The sequence below is a fragment of the Lemur catta genome, chromosome 8 (genome assembly GCF_020740605.2).
Source record: "Lemur catta isolate mLemCat1 chromosome 8, mLemCat1.pri, whole genome shotgun sequence".
Classification (NCBI taxonomy): Eukaryota; Metazoa; Chordata; class Mammalia; order Primates; family Lemuridae; genus Lemur; species Lemur catta.
In genome coordinates this window covers 51709536-51729888 of record NC_059135.1, presented here as the reverse complement: position 1 = coordinate 51729888, position 20353 = coordinate 51709536, and the positions used below count along the sequence as shown (strand labels likewise).

At 40.7% G+C, this 20353-nt stretch overlaps 1 protein-coding gene across 1 annotated transcript in view; it reads right to left on the bottom strand.

Moving 5' to 3' along the window:
* The window catches only part of CHN1 (chimerin 1), a 187490-nt gene extending 169167 nt beyond the window's left edge, over positions 1–18323 (bottom strand). The window contains exon 1 of the mRNA XM_045558932.1: positions 18134–18323. Coding sequence (XP_045414888.1) covers positions 18134–18152 — 19 coding nt within the window. The 5' untranslated portion in view covers positions 18153–18323. The remainder of the gene's footprint in view (positions 1–18133) is intronic.
* Between the last annotated feature and the right edge of the window lie 2030 nt (positions 18324–20353).

Sequence of the window (20353 nt, the reverse complement as noted above, 5' to 3'; positions counted from 1 at the left end):
ACATTTTAATAACACTGATTCTATCGATCCATGAGCATATGTTTTCCATTTGTTTACATCCTTTGTGAGTTCCTTCCTCAGTGTTTCATAGTTCTCCCCATAGAGGTCTTTCGCCTCCTTGGTTAAATATATTACAGGTATTTTATTTTCTTTGGTGCTTTTGTGAAAGGTATTAAGTCTTTGAATTGATTCTCAGGTTCACTTTGTTGGTGTAGAGGAATGATACTGATTTGTGTACACTGATTTTGTAGCCTGAGACTTTGCTGAATTTATTTATCAATTCCAGGAGTCTCTTGGCAGAATCTTTGGGTTTTCTAGATATAAGATCATATTGTCAACAAAGAATGATAGTTTGATCTCTTCTTTCCCCATTTGGATACCCTTGATTTCCTTCTCTTGCCTGATTGCTCTGGCTAAGACTTCCAGCAATACGTTGAATAGAAGCAGTGACAGTGAGCAACCTTATCTGGTGCCAGTTCTAAGCAGAAATGCTTTCAGTCTTCCCCTGTTCGGTATGATGTTGGCTGTGGGTTGTTGTATATGGCTGTTATAATTTTGAGGTATGTTCCATCTATGCCTACTTTGTCAAGAGTTCTTATCATAAAAGGGCACTGAATTTTGTCAAATGTTCTTTATCCTTTGAGAGGATAATACAGTCTACATTTTTGCTTCTATTTATGTGGTGAACCACATTTATAGATTTGCATATCTTGAACCATCCTTGCATCTCTGGAATAAAGCCCACTTGGTCATGGTGGATTTTTTTTTATATATATGCAGTTGAATTCAGTTTGCAAGGATTTTACTGCAAGGATTTTTGCATCTATATTCATAAGGGATATTAGTCTGTAATTTTCTTTTTTGTTGTGTCATTTTCTGGCTTTGGTATCAAAGTGATATTGGCTTCATAGAATAAGTTGGGGAGGATTCCTTCCTTCTTATTGTTATGAAATAATTTCTACAGTGTAGGTACCAGTTCTTCTTTATAGGTCTAGTAAAATTCGGCTATGAAACCATTGGTCTGGGACTCTTTTTTGGGGGGGAGAGATTTTTTATTGCTGCTTCAATTTTGTTCCTTGATATTGGCCTGTACAGGAGTTCTGTTTCTTCCAGATTAAGTCTAGGGAGGCTGTGTGTTTCCAAGAATTTGTCCATTTCTTCAATGTTTTCAAGTTTATGTGCATAGAGATTTTTATGGCATTCAGAAATGATATTATGCATTTCCATGGTATCAGTTGTAATATCTCCTTTTTCACTTCTGATTGAGCTTATTAGGGTCCTTTCTTTTCTGTTTCTGGTTAATTTAGGGAGAGGCCTGTCAATTTTGTTTATCTTTTCAAAAAACCAACTTTTTGTTTATTAATCTTCTGTATAATTCTTTTCTTATCTATTTCATTTAGTTTTGCTCTGACCTTAGTTATTTCTTTTCTTCTGATGGGTTTGGGATTGGTTTGTTCTTCCTTTTCCTATTCCTTGAGATGATTCATTAAATTTTTGATTTGTGATATTTCTGTCCTTTGGAGGTAGGCATTTAAGACTATGACTTTTCCTCCATAGACTGTTTTAGCTTTGTCCCACAGATTTTGATAATTTGTGTCCCCATTATTATTTAGTTTGAAGAATCTTTTGATTGCCATCTTAATTTCCTCCTTGACCCAATAATTGTTCAGCAGGTTATTTAATTTCCATGCTTTTGTGTAGGGTTGAGTGTGTTTCTGTTGAAATTGATTTCTTATTCCACTGTGGTCTTAAAAGATACATGGTATAATTTCTGGTTTTTTTTTTTTTTTAATTTGTTGAGACATGTTTTGTGGCCTAGGATGTGATCAATATTAGAAAATTTTCCATGAGTTGATAAGAAGAATGTAGATTCAGTAGTTTTAGGGTAAAATGTTCTGTAATTGTCTGTTAGGCCCTTTGCTCCAGAGTCCCATTTAAGTCCATTGTTTCTTTATTTTTGGCTTTGAGGATCTGTCCCATTCTGTCAATGGGGTGCTGAAGTCCCCAGCTAATACGATGCTGCTATTTATCATTTTGTTTACATCAAGTGGTTTGCTTTATGAATCTGGGCACACCTGTGTTAGGTGCATGAATATTTAGAGTTGTTATGTTTTCTTGTTGAATTGTTCCCTTCATCATTATATAACGACCATCTCTGTCTTTCTTTACTTTTGTTAATTTGAAGTCTATGTAATCTGATATGAAAATGGCTACACCAGCTTTCTTGTGGTTTCCACATGCATGGAATATTGTTTTCCATCACTGCACCTTGAGTCTGAATGAGTCCTTGTGGGTTAGATGTGTTTCCTGGAGACAGCAGATACTTGACTTGTATTTTTTTTTTTATCAATTCAGCTAGCTTAAGTCTCCTGAATGGGGAGTTCAAGCCATTCATATTTATTTAAAGAATTGATAAGTGGGGTAGATTTCTGTTCACCCTGTTGAGTAGAACTTTATTGCTTTGTTTTACACCTCTTGAGCCACTGTGGTGCGTGGGCTCTGACCTTTAGCTTTAGGGTGATTTTACACTAGTGAGTATCTATTGTGCTGACCCATGTATAATGCAGTTCTGAGTACTTCCTGCAGAGCAGGTCTAATCTTGACAAATTCCCTTAGTGTTTGCTTGTCTGAGAAAGTCTTCATTTCTCCCTCATATAAGAAACATAGTTTTGCAGGACAGAATATTCTAGGCTGGCCATTATTCTGTTTGAGAAGACTGAGAATGGGGTCCTAATCCCTCTGGCTTGTAAAGTCTCAGCTAAGAAATCTGCAGTTAGTCTGATAGGTTTTCCCCTAAATTACCTGATGCTTTTGCCTTACAGATCATAGGAGTACCTCATAAATTGCAGCAGCCCCACTCTCAGAAGCGGGCTCAGCTGGGAATGTGCACCTGCCATAGAGAAGCAGCTGTTCATGTGCTTCTCAGTTCAGAGTACTCTTGTGACTGCAATGGGCGGAGGAGCCATGGCTACCAGCCTGCCCAAGCTAAAATTACTTTCTCCGATGCCATGATTAGAAGAGGTGCAAAGGAGGAAGTATCTAGGTATAAGAAAGCCAGTACTCTGGTCTCGTGTGGCACCCTCTCATGAGGTGTCCCTTTCGAACAGCCAAACTCCTGGGGTTCACTGGATCATCCCACTATTCCTACTTAGCTGCTGTGCCTGGGCTCATGGAGAGTGGCAGCGCCTCCAATATGTTTTGTGCCCTGCTGTTCACTGAAGGTACCTAGAAGAAACCCCCCTTACCCTTTCACTGGACTCTGACCCTCTCTGGGTTTGGTTCATTCTACTGTCTTCTCCTTTCTATCTTCTTCTCAGCTTCACAGTTTTTCTCAGTGGGGTCCCCAGATGTCTCTGTTGTCTCTCCCTGTGATCCACATCTGAGCTGCAACTGCTCTCTGCTCTCCTCAATCCAGTATTCTACCTTCAGCCAAGATGATCTGGCAAGCAATGTCTGTCTCTAGTCGGCCAACTTGGCTGATCCCCCCAGATTAAAATATTATAAAGTAATACAATAACTTTAAAAATGCTTTACATTTCTACCCTGGAAATAAACTACAGAAGTACTCTGGTTTAAGAGCTGTTTTATTCATTTGACAAATATTTTCTGACCACCTACTATGCATTAAGCACTGTAAAGAATACAGAAATGAGAAATTAATCTTACCTTGGAGGAACTGTCAGCCTAGAAAAGATACGACAAAGAAAAGATACATAACTATGAGAAAAGTAACACATTAACAAATGTCATGGGAGATTCACAGAAAAAATGAAGAAGAATTCAGAAGATAAAGAGATTCCTTTTGGGGGTGGGAGGGGGTAGAAGGAGGGGTTGCAGTACTGAAAGGAAGGACAGAGCAATAGAGTCGGAAACATACAGAGAAAGGAATAGGTACGAAAGCCATTGCAAAGACCAATCTGCAAGAGTCAGCAGCTGATTAGGTAACAGAGGAAAAGAGCGAGCAGATGAAGAATGAACATGAAGGAAGGATTTGGAACTGGAAGATGGACAGCCTGAAGTATCTATATGTAGGAAATCCAGGTAGAAATTTGGAGTGTGTGGCAGCACAGGGCTGGAGACAGACTCAGAAGTCATCCCCACAGTGCTCGCTGTTGAAGTCAACATACTTCCAAGGGAGGAAGGAAGGTCAGTTCTTGAAATGTACTGATATTTAGGAGAACAGAGGAAATGAGGAATAAGGAAAGGGAGGAAACGGAGTAGTAGCAGAACACAATGTCTCAGAAGACAAGGAAAAACAGTTTCAAGGAGAAAGGGGCAATAAAAGACATCAAATGGTTCAGAAAGATCAAATATGAGAACCGAGAAAAATCCACTGGATATTAGCTATTAATTGATAAAGCACTTCCAGTTGATCAGAAGCAGAATATAAGGTGATGGTTGTGACAAGATGCCCTCCTTGACCAAACTCTAGTCAGGCTCCTCTCAGCCCTCTTCTCAACCAGGCTTTGACCTTTGCCCAGGCTCTTACCCAGGTTTTAGGAAGAAGCCTGATTGTTTAGAGAGAATCCCTCCACCTTTGATATCTGATCACTCTTTGATAGCTAATCAAATTGTTCAGCCCCTACTCGTGATATCTGATCACTCAGGCCTGCGCTCATTAAGAATCCTGTTAGGTTAGTGTAGCAAGAATTCCTCCCCTACCCTTGATGTCTACTCTTAGTAACTTTCCATACATCACCCCCACAACCTACTCTGTGGCTAGGTTATAAATTCCCACTTGTTCTTGTTGTCTTCAGAGTTGAGCCCAATCTCTCTCTCCCCTATTGCAATAGTCTTGACACCTCTCACGGTCATCTTAAATAAAATCTTTCTTGCTGTTTTAACAAATATCAGAATAATTTTTTCCTTTTCTTTCTTTTTTTTTTTTCTTCAAGAGACTGGGTCTCACTCTGCCACCTAGGCTGGAGTACAGTGATGCCATCACCGCTCACCACAACCTCCAACTTCTGGGCTCAAGCAATCCCCCGCCTCAGCCTCCCGAGTAGCTGGGACTACAGGCACACACCACCATGCCCAGCTAATTTTTTTATTTTTTGTAGAGATGGGGTCTCACTATATTGCTCAGGCTGGTCTCAAACTCCTGGCTTCAAGTGATCCTCCTGCCTCGGCCTCCCAAAGTGCTGGGATTACAGGCAGCATAATTTTTTCTTTAATAGCTGCCAACCTCTCTTTTTCACTAGCAATGAGGGACATTCACAGACTCCTCCTAACTAACTATGATAAAACACTGCTCTGTAACACTGTAGTTGGGAAGAGATGGAAGTAGCCTAGGGTTAAAGAATAAGTAGGCATGCAGAAAGTGGAGGTCGGGTGTACAGACTGCTCTACCAACAAACTTTCAGTAATAGGAGGGGCACTAAAAAGTCACGACCAAAATTAAGGAAAGGCTTTATCACATGGAACAGCAAAGCACAGTTGTAATCAGAGGGAAATGATCCAGGGAGAGGAAGAAATTAATGACATAAGACAGTAAAAAACTAATTCCCACAATTATTATTATTATTATTTTTTTTTTTTTATTTGAGACAGAGTCTCGCTTTGTTGCCTGGGCTAGAGTGAGTGCTATGGCATCAGCAACCTCAAACTCCTGGGCTTAAGCAATCCAACTGCCTCAACCTCCCGAGTAGCTGGGACTACAGGCATGCACCACCATGCCTGGCTAACTTTTTCTCTCTATATATTTTTTAGTTGGCCAGATAATTTCTTTCTATTTAGTAGAGACGGGGTCTCACTCTTGCTCGGGCTGGTCTCGAACTCCTGACCTCGAGAGATCCACCCGCCTCGGCCTCCCAGAGTGCTAGGATTACAGGCGTGAGCCACCACGCCCGGCTCACAGTTATTGTTTTAAATCTTCTGGTACTGTAGTTTTTTATAAATCACCTCAAATTTTTCCTAGAGGAATGGGAGGCATTAATAAATAACAGAAATAAAAATTTTCTTTTCTCCATTTAAGAATTTGAGTGTTTAAATTGTTGTTTATATCTGCTCTTCCAATAACCACATGAAAACTAATGTAAATGTTCATGGAGCACACAAATTTATTATTATGAAAGATTATATTGTTTTTATTTTCAGAATTCTAAAAAGTAATATTAGCCATTTTCATACTGAATTCCTATTCAATTTGATTATGCTCCCTACTGTGAGGGTAAAACATGAACAAACCAAGCTAATTTATATGCAATTCCTTTGTACTACTGAAATGAAAATGAACAATAGTTTAATGAAGGGGAATTTGTTATCTAATTATGCCAAATAATTTAGAAACATCTGCTGGTGGTTAGTAATATTAGGTTATTAAGTTTGAAATATCCAATTTCCTTAAGTACTAAGTTCGCCAGTTGACATCTGACATTTTACTCTGATACTTCCAGTTTTATTTTTATTGTGAAAGTACATCCTCAGTCTTTCAAACACACTGTTTTGCTTGTGATTGATTACCTTTCAAAAAATTTTTAGAGCAATTTTTGTGAAACCATGGATAAGTCAAAAATTCATGTTATTTTCAAATATGAGTTCCTTTGTGGAACCAATACTGAGCAGATAGCTCAAAATATCATCAAAGTGTTTGGGAAGGATGAGGCTAATGAATGAACAATATACATGGATGGTTTGAGAAGTTCTATTCTGGTGGTTTTATTTTATTTATTTATTTTTTTTGAGACAGAGTCTCGCTCTGTTGCCCCGGCTAGAGTGAGTGCCATGGCGTCAGCCTAGCTCACAGCAACCTCAAACTCCTGGGCTTAAGTGATCCTACTGCCTCAGCCTCCCCAGTAGCTGGGACTACAGGCATGCGCCACCATGCCCGGCTAATTTTTTCTATATATATCTTTTAGTTGGCCAGATAATTTTTTTCTATTTTTTTTTTTTTTTAGTAGAGACGGGGTCTTGCTCTTGCTGAGGCTGGTCTCAAACTCCTGACCTCGAGCAATCCACCCGCCTCGGCCTCCCAGAGTGCTAGGATTACAGGCGTGAGCCACCACGCCCGGCCTATTCTGGTGGTTTTAATCTTGAAAATGAACCACGTGGGCAACCTGAAACCAAGGTGGATAATGATAAGCTGAAAGCTGTAATGGAAGCAAATCCATCTCAACCTACACGTGAATTAGCAGAAAGGTTTGATATTTCCATTCCAATAATATTGGACCATTTGAAACAAATCAGCAACGTAAAGAAGCTACATAGATGGATTCTGCATAAATTAAATGAGCATCAGAAGACAAATCGTCTCAAACCTTGCCTTTCTTTGCTGTCACGACATAAAGGCAGACCATTTCTACACTGTACTGTTATGTGTGATGAAAAATACATTCTTTTTGACAATCACAAGTGTTTGGCACAATGACTGGTAAAGATGAAGTGCCAAAACAGTCCAAAACCAAATATTCATCAAGAAAAGCTAATGCTGTCTGTTTGGTGGTCCAGTGCTGGTATTATCCACTACAGCTTCATGAAACCTGGTCAATTGATTACAGTGGATGTCTACTGCAACCAGTTGGACAAAATTATGAGGATTCTTGTGATTAAGCAGCCAAGATTCGTCAACAGAGACAGGCCAATCCTCTTGCAAGACAACACTCGACCACATGTCACACAAACAACGCTGCTCAAACTACAGAGGCTGGTTAGAAACTCTCTGTCAACCACCATATTCACCAGACCTTGCACCAACTACCACTTCTTCCAGGCTTTGGACCACTTCTTACAAGGAAAAATATTCAATTCTCAACAGGCTGCAGAAAACACCTTTTGCAATTTTATCGCCACTCGCTCTCTACGCTTCTTCACTGCTGGCATAAACAAGCTACTGCCACAACGGCAAAACTGTCTATAGTTTAGGCGCATACTTTGATTAACTGTACTGTTTCTTGTTTTGAGATATAATAAACAAAATTTTCGATTCAAAATCGGACATTTCATATTTAATGACCTAATACTATAGTTAAAGCTCAAAGAATTTGGTCCCTGAGAGATTTCCATTTTATTCAAGCTTTTGTGAGCTTGCAGTTGGGGAACCCACATTAGAGTACGAAACCAAGAAGTAACAGAATGACACATACACTGAATATTTTTAAAATTCACAAAAAATGATGAAAGGAAAATAGAGGATGTATATCATATGGATTTGGGCCTTACAACTAACTCTCAAATTTAATAGACTTCATAACATCCAATGTTTATTGAGTAGCTGGTATGCAGCAGACACTGTTGTTAAGGATACAAAGAAAAAATCCATAGCTTTCCCATTAGGGACTTTACCTAATGGGGTAGACAGAATAATACAAACTAAGTATTATATCACCACATGGTAAGTGCTAGGGCAGAGGTGTGTGGTACAGGGCACTGTGGGTGCATAAAAGGGGTAACTCACAAAGGAAGGCTACAAAGAAGAGATAACTATTCATGCTGAATTTTGCAAGATATGTACAAGCAAGTGAAGGCAAAGATAGGCTAGGAAAATGATGGTGCCAAGGGCACACAGAGAAAAAGTCCTCTGGAAAACAGTACAGTATAGCTGAAACACAGTCTCTAAGGGGGAGATGTGAGAGATGAAGGCAAACAGGTAATCTGGGGGCCTATCGTGACAGCCTTACATGCAAGCTAGGAAATTTGTACTTAATGGTGATGGGGAAGAACCAGTGGAAGATTTTAAGTAAGGAAGCAAATTATTAAACTAAACAATTTCGGTTTTTTCTTTTTTTAAGAGACAGGGTCTTGCTCTGTTGCCCAGGCTGGAGTGTGGTGGCATGATCATAGCTCACTGTAACCTCAAACTCCTATCCTCAAGCAATCCTCCTGCCTCCATGTCTGGCTAATTTTTTTTTTTTTTTGTAGACACAAGGTCTCGCTATGTTGTCCAGGCTGGTCTCAAACTCCCAGCCTCAAGCAATCCTCCCACCTTGGCCTCCCCAAACACTGGGATTACAGGTGTGAGCCACTGTGCCCAGCCTAAACAAACCAATTTCTAAGAGGCAGATTTAAGTTTCTAATTATGGACTCTCATTTAATAAGGATAATGTAAAATAATAAAAGAGAAAAAAAGACAAGAGCAATGTTTAAACTGATTCAAGGTTGTTCAATGTTACACATATAGAGTGAGAGTCCATTGTTACATGTTTATTCTTTGTTCCTTCATTGTTCACTCAACAAACTTGGACTGAGTGCTATGTGCCAGACATTGAGTTTACAGACCTTGATACACTTTAAGTTCCATGAGGACAAGGACTATATCTAACTGCAGTAGTCCTCCCTTATCCACAGTTTCACTTTCCATGGTTTCAGTTCCCACAGCCAACTGTAGTCCAAAACTATTACATGGAAAATTCAAGAAAGAAACAACTCACAAGTTTTAAATTCTGAGTAGCATGATGAAATCTCCCACCACTCAGCTCCATCCCACCCAGGATGTGAATCATCCCTCTGTCCAGTGTATCCTTGCTGTAGATGCTACCCATTCATGAGTCACTTAGTAACCATCTCAGTTGTCTCAGTTATCAGACCAACTGTCAGAGTATCACAGTGCTTATGTTCAAATAACCCTTATTTTACTTAATAATAGTCACAAAGTGCAATAGTAATACTGGTATATTGTTATAATTGCTCTATTTTATTATTAGGTATTATTGTTTATCTCTTACTGTGCCTAATTTATAAATTTTATCATAGGTATGTGTACACAGGAGAAAAGGCAGTGTGTGTGTGAGTGTGTGTGTGTCTATATAGGGTTCAGTACTATCCATGATTTCAGGCATCCTCTGAGGACAACGGCGGCTGCTGTATGGTCTGGATGACCTCCCAAAGGAGAAGTAAGCATTGCCTGTTGGCCAGCGTACTGTTTGCATTTTCCGAGTACAACAGGAAGTATCACAGTGGCCAGCACTGTCACAGAAATCTGATCTTCTTTACATATAAGGATATAGAGAGTAGAACTTATAGCTAATCTCTGGCAGAGAAAGGATTAAATGTAGATCTCTTACCCCAAAATTCAAGCCCCTAAGAGGAGCTATTAATTCAATTCTCCAATTGTGCAAAAATAAATGAGATTACGTATGTAAGGTTCTTAGCATGCAGTTGAAGATACATAGCTACAGACCTACCAGCCTCCATGAGCAAAATCTCAAGTCCACACCATGGTTCACCAGACCCTGGAGAGTCAGTGATCCCCATACTCTTCTATCGCCAGTTACCTCCCACTTTCCCCCTGCTTACTCCACTCCAGCCACACTGGCCCTCTGTTCCTCACAACAGCTTAGCACAGCCCTGCCTCAAAGCCTGCTCTACGAGGCGATTCCCCCATTTCACATGACTCATCCCTCACTTACTTCAAATCTCTGATTGAAACTCACCAACCTGTGAAGACTTCCCTGACCACTCAGAGACACAAGTGGTCCCACGCCCCTCACTCACCCTGCTCCATTTTTCTTAATTACATTTGTTCCCTGGCACATTACGCATTTTTTATTATCTGTCTGCCTCCATCGCAAATAAAAATTCCTTGAGGGCAGGAACTAATACATGCCTGGCACAAGTTAGGCATTCAATAAATATCCACAGACTAGATGAGTAAACAAATCATAAAACAGGTAAACACATCCCAAGCCTCAAACTACTCCTTCGCAAAATGATGAAATGGCAATCTTTTTGTTTCTGCCCCCTTCTCTCACTTAATAATGTCATCCATTCCTTCCCACAATCATGACTGTCCTTTGCTTCTTCAAATTTCCCTTATTCCACCACCTCCTATAAGCCCTTCTTAGTAAAGCCCCGCCCTCTAAAACTTCTGCCCCTTTTTCTCTTACCTCCTCAATCAAAATGCCTGCCCTATGTGTTTACTACTTTAAGACCTTTGTCCACAAATTCTTTCATGCTATATGAAGACATGTATCTATATTTAGCATATTATTCCTCATAGGTAACATGCTACAAAATCATGCTTTAACTTTAATATAATGCTGAGGTTTCCATATCCTTCAAACAGACATCTCCACACTCACCTGCTATCTGTCTAATCTAGCACAAGTGACTTCAAATCCTAAAATCATTTTTGCCAAAGGAATTCCATAGCCACTAAGGAGCTAGAAAACAATGACAGAGTTCTATAGGAGAGGTCCAAGATAGAAACGACATACTATAAGGGCTAAAAATATGTGCTTATGGCAGAAATGAAGAAACCACGAAGGATTAGCAGTTTAAAGAGTCTCAAAGACCCATTCAGTTTTTGAAATGTCAAGTTTGTGGTCGGTCATAAAAATCTATTCAAGTAGAGATACATTTCTTTGACTACAGCCTCCTCCTGCGTGCTTTACACCATGACATACATAGTCCAATGTCATTCAAAGGTAAAAAGTCAGAGTGGAAAGAGAAAGGAACACTTTCAGTGCAGCTGGATAAAGAACAATGAGGTGGCCCCTGCCACGCCACTGAGCAGCTGGACAGGCCTGGCCTGACTCATCTTCCCTTCTCTCACAAATCACTCAACTGTTGTCGTTAACTCTTTCCAAGAAGTGCTTACTTTCCTAAATTTAAAACCACCATTCAAAATAGGCAGGGGCATTTTTACCTATACATTTTTTTTTTTTTTTTTGAGACAGAGTCTCACTTTGTTGCCCCGGCTGGAGTGAGTGCCATGGCGTCAGCCTAGCTCACAGCAACCTCAAACTCCTGGGCTTAAGCGATCCTACTGCCTCAGCCTCCCGAGTAGCTGGGACTACAGGCATGCACCACCATGCCCGGCTAATTTTTTCTATATATACTTTTAGTTGTCCAGATAATTTATTTCTATTTTTAGTAAAGACGGGGTCTTGCTCAGGCTGGTCTCGAATTCCTGACCTCAAGTGATCCACCCGCCTTGGCCTCCCAGAGGGCTAGGATTACATACCTATAAATTTTTAATTTTTTAGTTCTTTGGGGAAGAAAAGGCAAAAAAAACTTTTTAAAAATGTGAAAAGCTCTAAAAGGTTCTTAGATATAAAATCATCCTTGGCTGGGCGCCATGGCTTGTGCCTGTAATACTAGCACTCTAGGAGGCCAAGAAGGGAGGATCTCTTGAGGCCAGAAGTTCAAGACCAGCAGAGCAACACAGCAAGACCTCAGCTCTACAAAAAAATAGAAAAATTAGCCAGGTGTGGTGGTGAGCACTTATAGTCCCAGCTACCTAGAAGTCCAAAGCAGGAGGATCAATTGAGCCCAGGAGTTTGAGGTTACAATAAGCTATGCAGATACCACTGTACTCTAGCCAGGGTGACAGAGTGAGACCCTCTCTAAAACAAAAATAAAGATAAAAATAAAATAAAATCATTCTTTTCTTCTATTTAATTTTTTTTAAGCTCAGGTGGTTTTTTACTAATTATACCCTTACTGAGATATAATTCACATACCATAAAATTCACTCTTTTAAAGTGTACAATGTAGTTGTTTTTAGTATACTACAAAGTATTCATTCTTTTAAAGATAAGCTACCAAATTAGGGATGTACATTTATAACTTTATTTTGTCAGAAGTGATTTTTTATTCAATATGACTTTTCAATGTAAAATATGGTCATACTACATCCTGTTTTCTTAGTCTCATCCTCTCCTGTTTTTTAAGGACAGTAGGACTATATTAACCAATAAAAATCAGAGTTTATGAAAATCATTTTCTATGTAAAAAGGACTATGGCTGGCAATTTGGTTGAAAGGCCAGGCTCAAGGACTTGTCTTGAATTGAGTTTGCACAGAAAGTTCAGAGATTTCATTTAGTTTACATACTGCAGATAAACAGTTTTCTAAAGGTGCTATTATTGATACTTTATGTAAGATTGAGAAAACATGAATTACTCGTATCAAAGGATATCTTCATCATCATTATTATTATTAAAGGGACTTTGAGAAAAGTTACACCCTTGCAGGCCGAGTAAGGTACTCTTTGTTATGGCTGATCTCAAGATGACAGGAAGTTCCTAGGTTAGGCCAACCTGATGAAAAAGGTATAGCTGATACTAATGTCATTCCTTTAGAACTATTATTATGACATATAAAGCATTACTAAACAGTATTTCTCTGCCCAATTCTCTTATATTTGCTTTAAATGAGCCTAAAACACGTGTTCTCAATTGGCGGGGTGGGGGGAGGGGTCAAAACAACTTACTCTTTTTATGCATATATCAGTTATATACATGTCAGAATCAGTGTATCTCTAGTATTAAATTTTCATGGGGAGAACAATTAGGAATAAAATGTCTAAAAGGCGGGGGCGGTTAAAAAAGGTTGAGGAAAACTGATCTAAAAGAAACTAAAACTCTTTTCTTGACAAATATGTCAAATTTTTATAATTACACAAATTACTGTCTTTAATTTCAAAGATTAGGCTACTTATAGGATGGTTATCTGAGAAACAGACATGACTCAAAAGACTACATCACTATTCTCTTATGCTGTACACAGATGGTAACTATAAGAGTTATAACAACTAAAACTCTTATCTCTCTTACATAGCACCAGCTCCCCACACATTAAAAGACAAATTTTAAAACTGAAATATTGATTATGGGTTTTTTTAAGGGCTGGGGGTCTCACTATGTTGCCCAGGTTGCAATGTGGTGACTACTCACAGGTGCAATCATAGCACACTATAACCTTGAACTCCTAGCCTTAAGAGACCCTTCCACTCCAGCCTCCCAAGTAGCTGGGACTACAGGTACATGCTACTGTGCCCAGCTGAAATACTAAGTTGTTACTACCAGTAAGAGAAGGAATATGGACAAATATTTAAATAAGGATGTTGATTTTAATGACAGCTGAAAACACAAAACGTTCTGAGAAAAGCAAGATGGGCTCTCACCACTGGGCCACCTTTTCATATTCTTTGGTCAAATAAATCATACTGAAAATGTTCAGCTGACTTGTTTCTTTAAAAATAAATTTTAATTTCAGGTCATATGGAAATCAGAAAATTTCCTAACTGCATCACAAAGAATACACCATTGCCATTCAACTGCTCTAAAGGATCTCTACAAAGATGCCCAGAGTTGGTGTGTCAGGGCAGTGACAGATGCTGAATGAAGATAATGAAAACATTTCTATGGCAGGATGGTCTGAGGAAAGATGGTGAGAAATTACAGCAAAATCCTAAGTGATCCATGGTAGATTGGTGACTAAATGGTAACAAGAGCAAATAGAAAAGAAAGGGGAAGAGAGGTGCAGCAATGCCAGAGCTAACTCTACCCACACAGAGAAGAGCATTATTCAAGGTTCAGCCAGCCCAGCTGGATCGTAACTGAGTTCCCAATCTCATCGGTTGGTCTGGGCTATAAACCACAGCCCCATTAAGCTATAAATGACAGAAATTCCTGCCAAGGAATGAACTGGCAGAATGCTTATTCACGCAGCTCTGCCAACTAGGGCTCTATTGGTGTGGCCAATCAGGACATTCTGTCAGATACACCAGCTAAGAAGTCCTAAATTACATGATCTGAGACTTCCTTTTTATCCTAGTAATTACTAGAGAACATGCGCTCTCTGGGGAAGTTCTAACAAAGCCTATGTGGAATTAGGTGGTAGTTAGGTGTCGTTAACTATAAGGAATTAGTGAATTAGCTGCATTCACTACAGTTCTGGAAGACTCTGGAGCACCACTAGAATGTAAGCTCTAAGGAGACAGGGACCATGACTCTTGCACATTGTGATATATGTTCACTGAATAAATGAGCAAGGTAAGTGAGCAGAGTCTTAACTACATTTGAATAATTTCTGAGATGTGGGCATTTAAAAACTCTTTATATCAAGGCTAATACTGAGATGTAGGTGCATTTGAAAGATGAAGGAAAATGGTTACAAATCCTTAAACTTCCAAAGATGTACATTTTCAATTTCCAAATGAAGACTGTAAAATCATGAAAGATTAGGGTCTGGTTCTTTCATCCTAGAATAAAAAAAATTGTGTTAAAAAAATCATTTTAAACAGCAAAGGTGATTAATAGTAAGGACAAGAGATAAGATGGTCTTCACTCTTCAGCTTAATTTAACAAGTATTTGAGTTCCTGTAATTTTAACAAGGGAAAAAATTAAATGTATAAAATGTAAAATATTATGTCATTTTAGAGACTCTCACTTTTTAAAAAACTAAGCTAACTTTCACTAACTGCCTATAAAAAGAACATTCCTTACATTTATAAAAAGCCTGAATGGATATGTAAAATGCAAAGTAAGTAACGGGACTAGACTCTATTGTTGGACTAAGCTAACTAACACAACCAGGACACACAAGATAGAGTCCTGGCAGTGGTTACTCTGAGGAGCCTTAGGGGGAAACTCTTGAGCTCTGACTTGATGACTGAAACATCACACAACTGTGATGAATCACATTTACCTAGTCCAGGTTCTTGTTGCTGCCATCTCAGGGGAACTTTATTACCTCATTGCTCTTTTGTTCTAAGCTGGTCATTAAGAATAAATATAATGGAATATGAGGTACTTCTAAGACAACCTAGTTAAATGTTAATAAGTCCTAAAATAAAATCCATTTCTTCTAACCCTTGGGTAATTCTCTTAACATATACAAAAAGCTATTTTGAATTGGACAAGTTTGAGCAAATCTCCTAGTATTTGTCTTTAATACAATGGTTCTCAAATTTGAGTACACGTAAGAATCACAGAGAGAGTCCCTTTAAAATCCCCTTCCCCCAGGTCTCCTGGCAAAGGAATCTACATTTTTAACAGACATCTCAAATGACTGATGAGTGGTCTACTACACTTTTAAAAACAGCTGCCGATTGTTATTACTACTTAAAAAATAGCCTCTGCATGCAAGTGTACTTTGCTTTATCATATAAAATGTTCACATTGCAACAAACTGAATTTTATGAATTAAATTCTATTTTCCCACAAGTGCACTTTAAAATTCTTTAAATAGCCGGGCATGGTGGCTCACGCCTGTAATCCTAGCACTCTGGGAGGCTGAGGCGGGTGGATCGCTCAAGGTCAGGAGTTTGAGACCAGCCTCAGCAAGAGCGAGACCCCGTCTCTACTAAAAAAAATAGAAATTATCTGGCCAACTAAAATATATATAGAAAAAATTAGCCGGGCGTGGTGGCGCATGCCTGTAGTCCCAGCTACTCAGGAGGCTGAGGCAGTGGGATCACTTAAGCCCAGGAGTTTGAGGTTGCTGTGAGGTAGGCTGACGCCATGGCACTCACTCTAGCCCGGGCAACAGAGCAAGACTCTGTCTCAAAAAAATAATAATAATAATAATTAGAAATCCTTTTAAAAAAGCATTTTCTCCCCAGTTTACCATTTTTACTCCTCACGAATGTCAGTATTCTAATAAATCTTAATTCTGAAAAAAATGCACAGAGTATTTTTTTTTTTTTTTGAGACCGAGTCTCACTGTGTCGGCCAGGCTACAGCGCAGTGGCACCATCATAGCTCACAGCAACCTCAAACCCCTGGGCTCACACAATCTTCCTGCCTTAGCCTCCCGGCTGGGACTACAGACACAGGCTACCACATGCGGCTAAGTTTTCTATTTTTTGCAGAGATGGGGTCTTGCTCTTGCTCAGGCTGGTCTTGAACTCCTGGCCTCAAGCAATCCTCCTGCCTGGGCCTCCCAGAGTGCTAGGATTAGAAGAGTAAGCCACCACCTCTTCTGGCCAGAATATCTCTTTAGGAAGGAAAATGAATTTAGTCAGAAATAGTTTTAAAGAGAAATCTACTTCTGGAAATCTTATGGCTACATATTAAGATACAACAACTTCTTCAAAAGGAAATATCAACTATAGTAGAGCCTTCGAACATTCTTTAACTTTTGTATCAAAAAAAGTCCACATTTGAGGAAAATGCTTCTATTAATATTAAATAATGCAGATTAGGTACGAGGTATTGGAAAACAGTAAGATTATTATTTTTCAGAAAAGAAGAAACTTTTTTAAAAAGTATCCATGGAGAACCAACACTAAGTAAGAAATGTCACTTCTAGCACTGTATTTGGGCATAGAAAACATAGTCCCAGAGAGAAGCCTGGCAAAGTGTGCTCTAGGCTCAGTTTTGCCACAAAAGGGCCATGTAACCTTGGGTAATAACTTCTAAGGGCCTATGTTTAATTTATAAAATACGATGGTTATATAAAATTAACACTTTCATTCCTGCAGCGTAAGTCACTTTGAGGTGTTTACATAAAAAAGCGTTTGAGGTATATGACACCTCTAATGTGCTTGATCAAATGACATAATTGAAACTTAACTGGAAACTTGATACTGTGAATAACTTACTAAAATGGTCCTTACACCTATCAGTTACATATCATTGTGCTTTGCTTCTTTGAAAAGCTGAATACTTTGAACACCTAAATGTTCACATATTGAGTTTTCTGGAAGTGAGGTATATATGTACCACAGTCTGGTTTTGTTAAAGGAAACAATGTATCTTTTCAGCCCTTCTTCCCAACCCATTGTCATCGCAGACTCGGGGGGGGGGGCGAAAAAAACACCTTGAAATCCCAACCACTGAAACAACAGTGCTGCAGTAATTACATCACAAAAATAACATTTTTTCCCCTAATGAATACGCAAAGATATTCTCCAGAGATTACAGTTATAGTCCAGTAATCAACTTTCTTCTATCTCCTCTCATTCATTAGCGCAAACATTTTCAATTTTAACCAATATTAAGTTCATAAATCATTCGTGTTTCCAACGGAACATACAGTCCAAGAAAACCCCCCAACAATCCAACAGGAAGCAACACACGCATTTGGCAATTCCAAGAAGGTTTGGGGATGCACAGATATGTCGCTCAAAATAAATAAACTTTCCAGGACGTTTATTTACCGACTTGGGGAAGGTAGGTTTGGAAACAACCAGCTAACTTCACTCCCAAGTTGGCATCTTAGAGAATCGTGCGATTTCAAAACACCCAGGACCTCAGAGCCTCCCAGCCCAGAATTGGCCAGGGGAGCACACGCCCATCGGCTCTGCCTGCAGAGGAAACAATGGGAGAGGCGCGAGGGAGCGAGCCTGGCGCCCCGGGCGCCCGACTCCGAGCGCCGCGCCCCCTCCCCGGCGCCCAGGCCCGCAGCCCCCGCCCGAGCCCCGGGGCGCGGCCCACCTGCGGAGGCGCGGGGAGACGGCCGCACTTACCGAACAGGGTCAGGGCCATTGTAACGGCGCTCGCCGCCCGCTCGCCGCCGCCCGCCAGTCCACGCGCTGCTCCCTGGCGGGCAGAGATCACCGCATCGGCCCGACGCGCTCTCACCTCGGAGGGGGGCGGGTGCCCGAGGGGCGTGGCGGGGCCGCCGGCGCCCGGGGAGTCTGCGGGCTGGGATGCGGACGGCCGCTGCAAGAAAAAGTTATTCACGCGTTAGTGTCGGGCGCACCCTGCCCAGGGGAGCCCCGCTGGCCCTCGGCGAGCCGGCACTTGTCGCTGCCATCGGCTACGACGCGGGGCGAGCGCGCGGGCGGCGGTACCTGCGAGGCAGGAGGCTCGGCTGCGGCGCAGTGGCGGGCGCAGACGCGGCGCCGCAGGGGCGGCGGCGGCAGGGAGAGAAGCAGCCTCGCGGAGCCCCCGATGAGGAGCGCTCACTCCGCATCCCGCGGCCGCGCAGACGCCATCTTGCGATAGCGTCTCCCACGAGCTCCGCCGCCTCCTCCCGCCTCTCCCTCGGGCGGCGGGGCCCGGTGCGTTCCCATGGCAACGGGCGCGCGCGGGGGCGCGGGGGCGCGCCCTCCCTCCCGGGCCGCGAGAAACCGCCGGGGTCCCCATGGAGGCGGTCGCCGGGAGCGGGGATGAGATGGGGCGCGGGCGGTGTGCGTTTTAGCTGAAATCCCAGGCTTTTTCTTGAATGGGATTTGAGGAGGCGCGGAGAGGAGAAAAACTGAGCTGTTGCTCGAAAGAGGAAGAGTCACAGGGGGATGCTCCATGAATACGGCACCCAGGCAGGGTCATCTGGGGACCGGGTGCGTTTGAGGAGATATTTCTCCTCCTGGCGCCCTCAGGGTTAACTGGGACCGGAGCTGGTGACCTGGAGCTGCAGCACTCGGAAGGGAGCCTGGAGCAGACCACAGCCACCGAGTCTTGCTTGCTTTCTTTCCATTTGGACTTAGGAGCTACTAGCAGTAGTTCTGATCAGATTGTCATATACGAGTAAACAGGAGTCACTAAGCATCTGGGATTACTTAAAATAATTTATTAAAAGGCCGATGCTTAAACCTAATTTTCTTCCCTTTACATTATACCTCTTTAATATTGTCTCAGGAAAAATCAGAGTTTCTCACTGATTGGCACTTCTTTGCCACAAAAGATTGTTCCCTTGAGCTTTTTGTATTTATCTCATAATCACTGGCAACATCCTTCTGGGATCTTGTCTCCTCACCTTCTTTGCCTTAGTTAATGAGGAACCACATAACGCCTTGAGATTATCAGCCAAAACATGTCCTTGAAAAACTCGAGTATGATGTTTTTTGTTGTTTTCATTTAATGCATTCAAACAGTCATTATTCTCTACTTGCTATTTTGTTCCCTGTTTAAGAAATTGCTGCTTTTTGCTTGTTTCTCTGATTAAGGATTTGATACCATTTTGGTAGCTAATCATGTAGATTTCTGGTTCTCATTTCTTTCTGCATGCATCTTTCCTCTTTTAGTTCCTCAGGTTCCCCAATGTCATTTTCTTCTCTGATTTTCAACTAATCCTTTAAGAATATTATATAAATATTTTCTAGTTATTTTAGAGATCAAATCATTACAAAAATGAGAATTGCTGCTGTACTTCAAATAGAACCACAGTTAATTCATCATTATTTCACAGCTGACTCAAGCATCAGAAGAAAAAGAAAATCAGGCTGGAAGGAGGAGCCAAGCCTTTTGTTTCAAGTCTGTTAACTCAAGAAGAAAGAAATGTTAAAATAATTCGACATGAATGGGCAAATGTTTAAGATGGTCTATGCTTGAAATTGTCTAATGTATAATGGCTCTCCTTTAGCCACTAATATAAACATAAATCCTGAAATCCTCAAAATTTTAAATCTTTAATGAAGAAGGGCTCGATTTTAACAGCCCTTTTGCTCATGAAAAATTATAGACACACAGCTCACGAAGATAAATGAGAAACTCAAGGAAGGCTTTGTGGGACAGATTTTATAATCATATAAAGATTGCTGCTAATCTGATCTGCAGTCAGATAAATCAGAAACTAAAGCCTCCATATACAGTCTCAACCAGTGATTTTCAACATTTGGGGGGACCTAATTTCCCTTTGAGGCTCTAAGGAAAATATTGTCCCTTTTCCTGGAAAAGTGTTTGCATACATACACTCACCAAAAATTTTTCACACAATTTCAAGGCAATTAGGGACTATTCTGGGA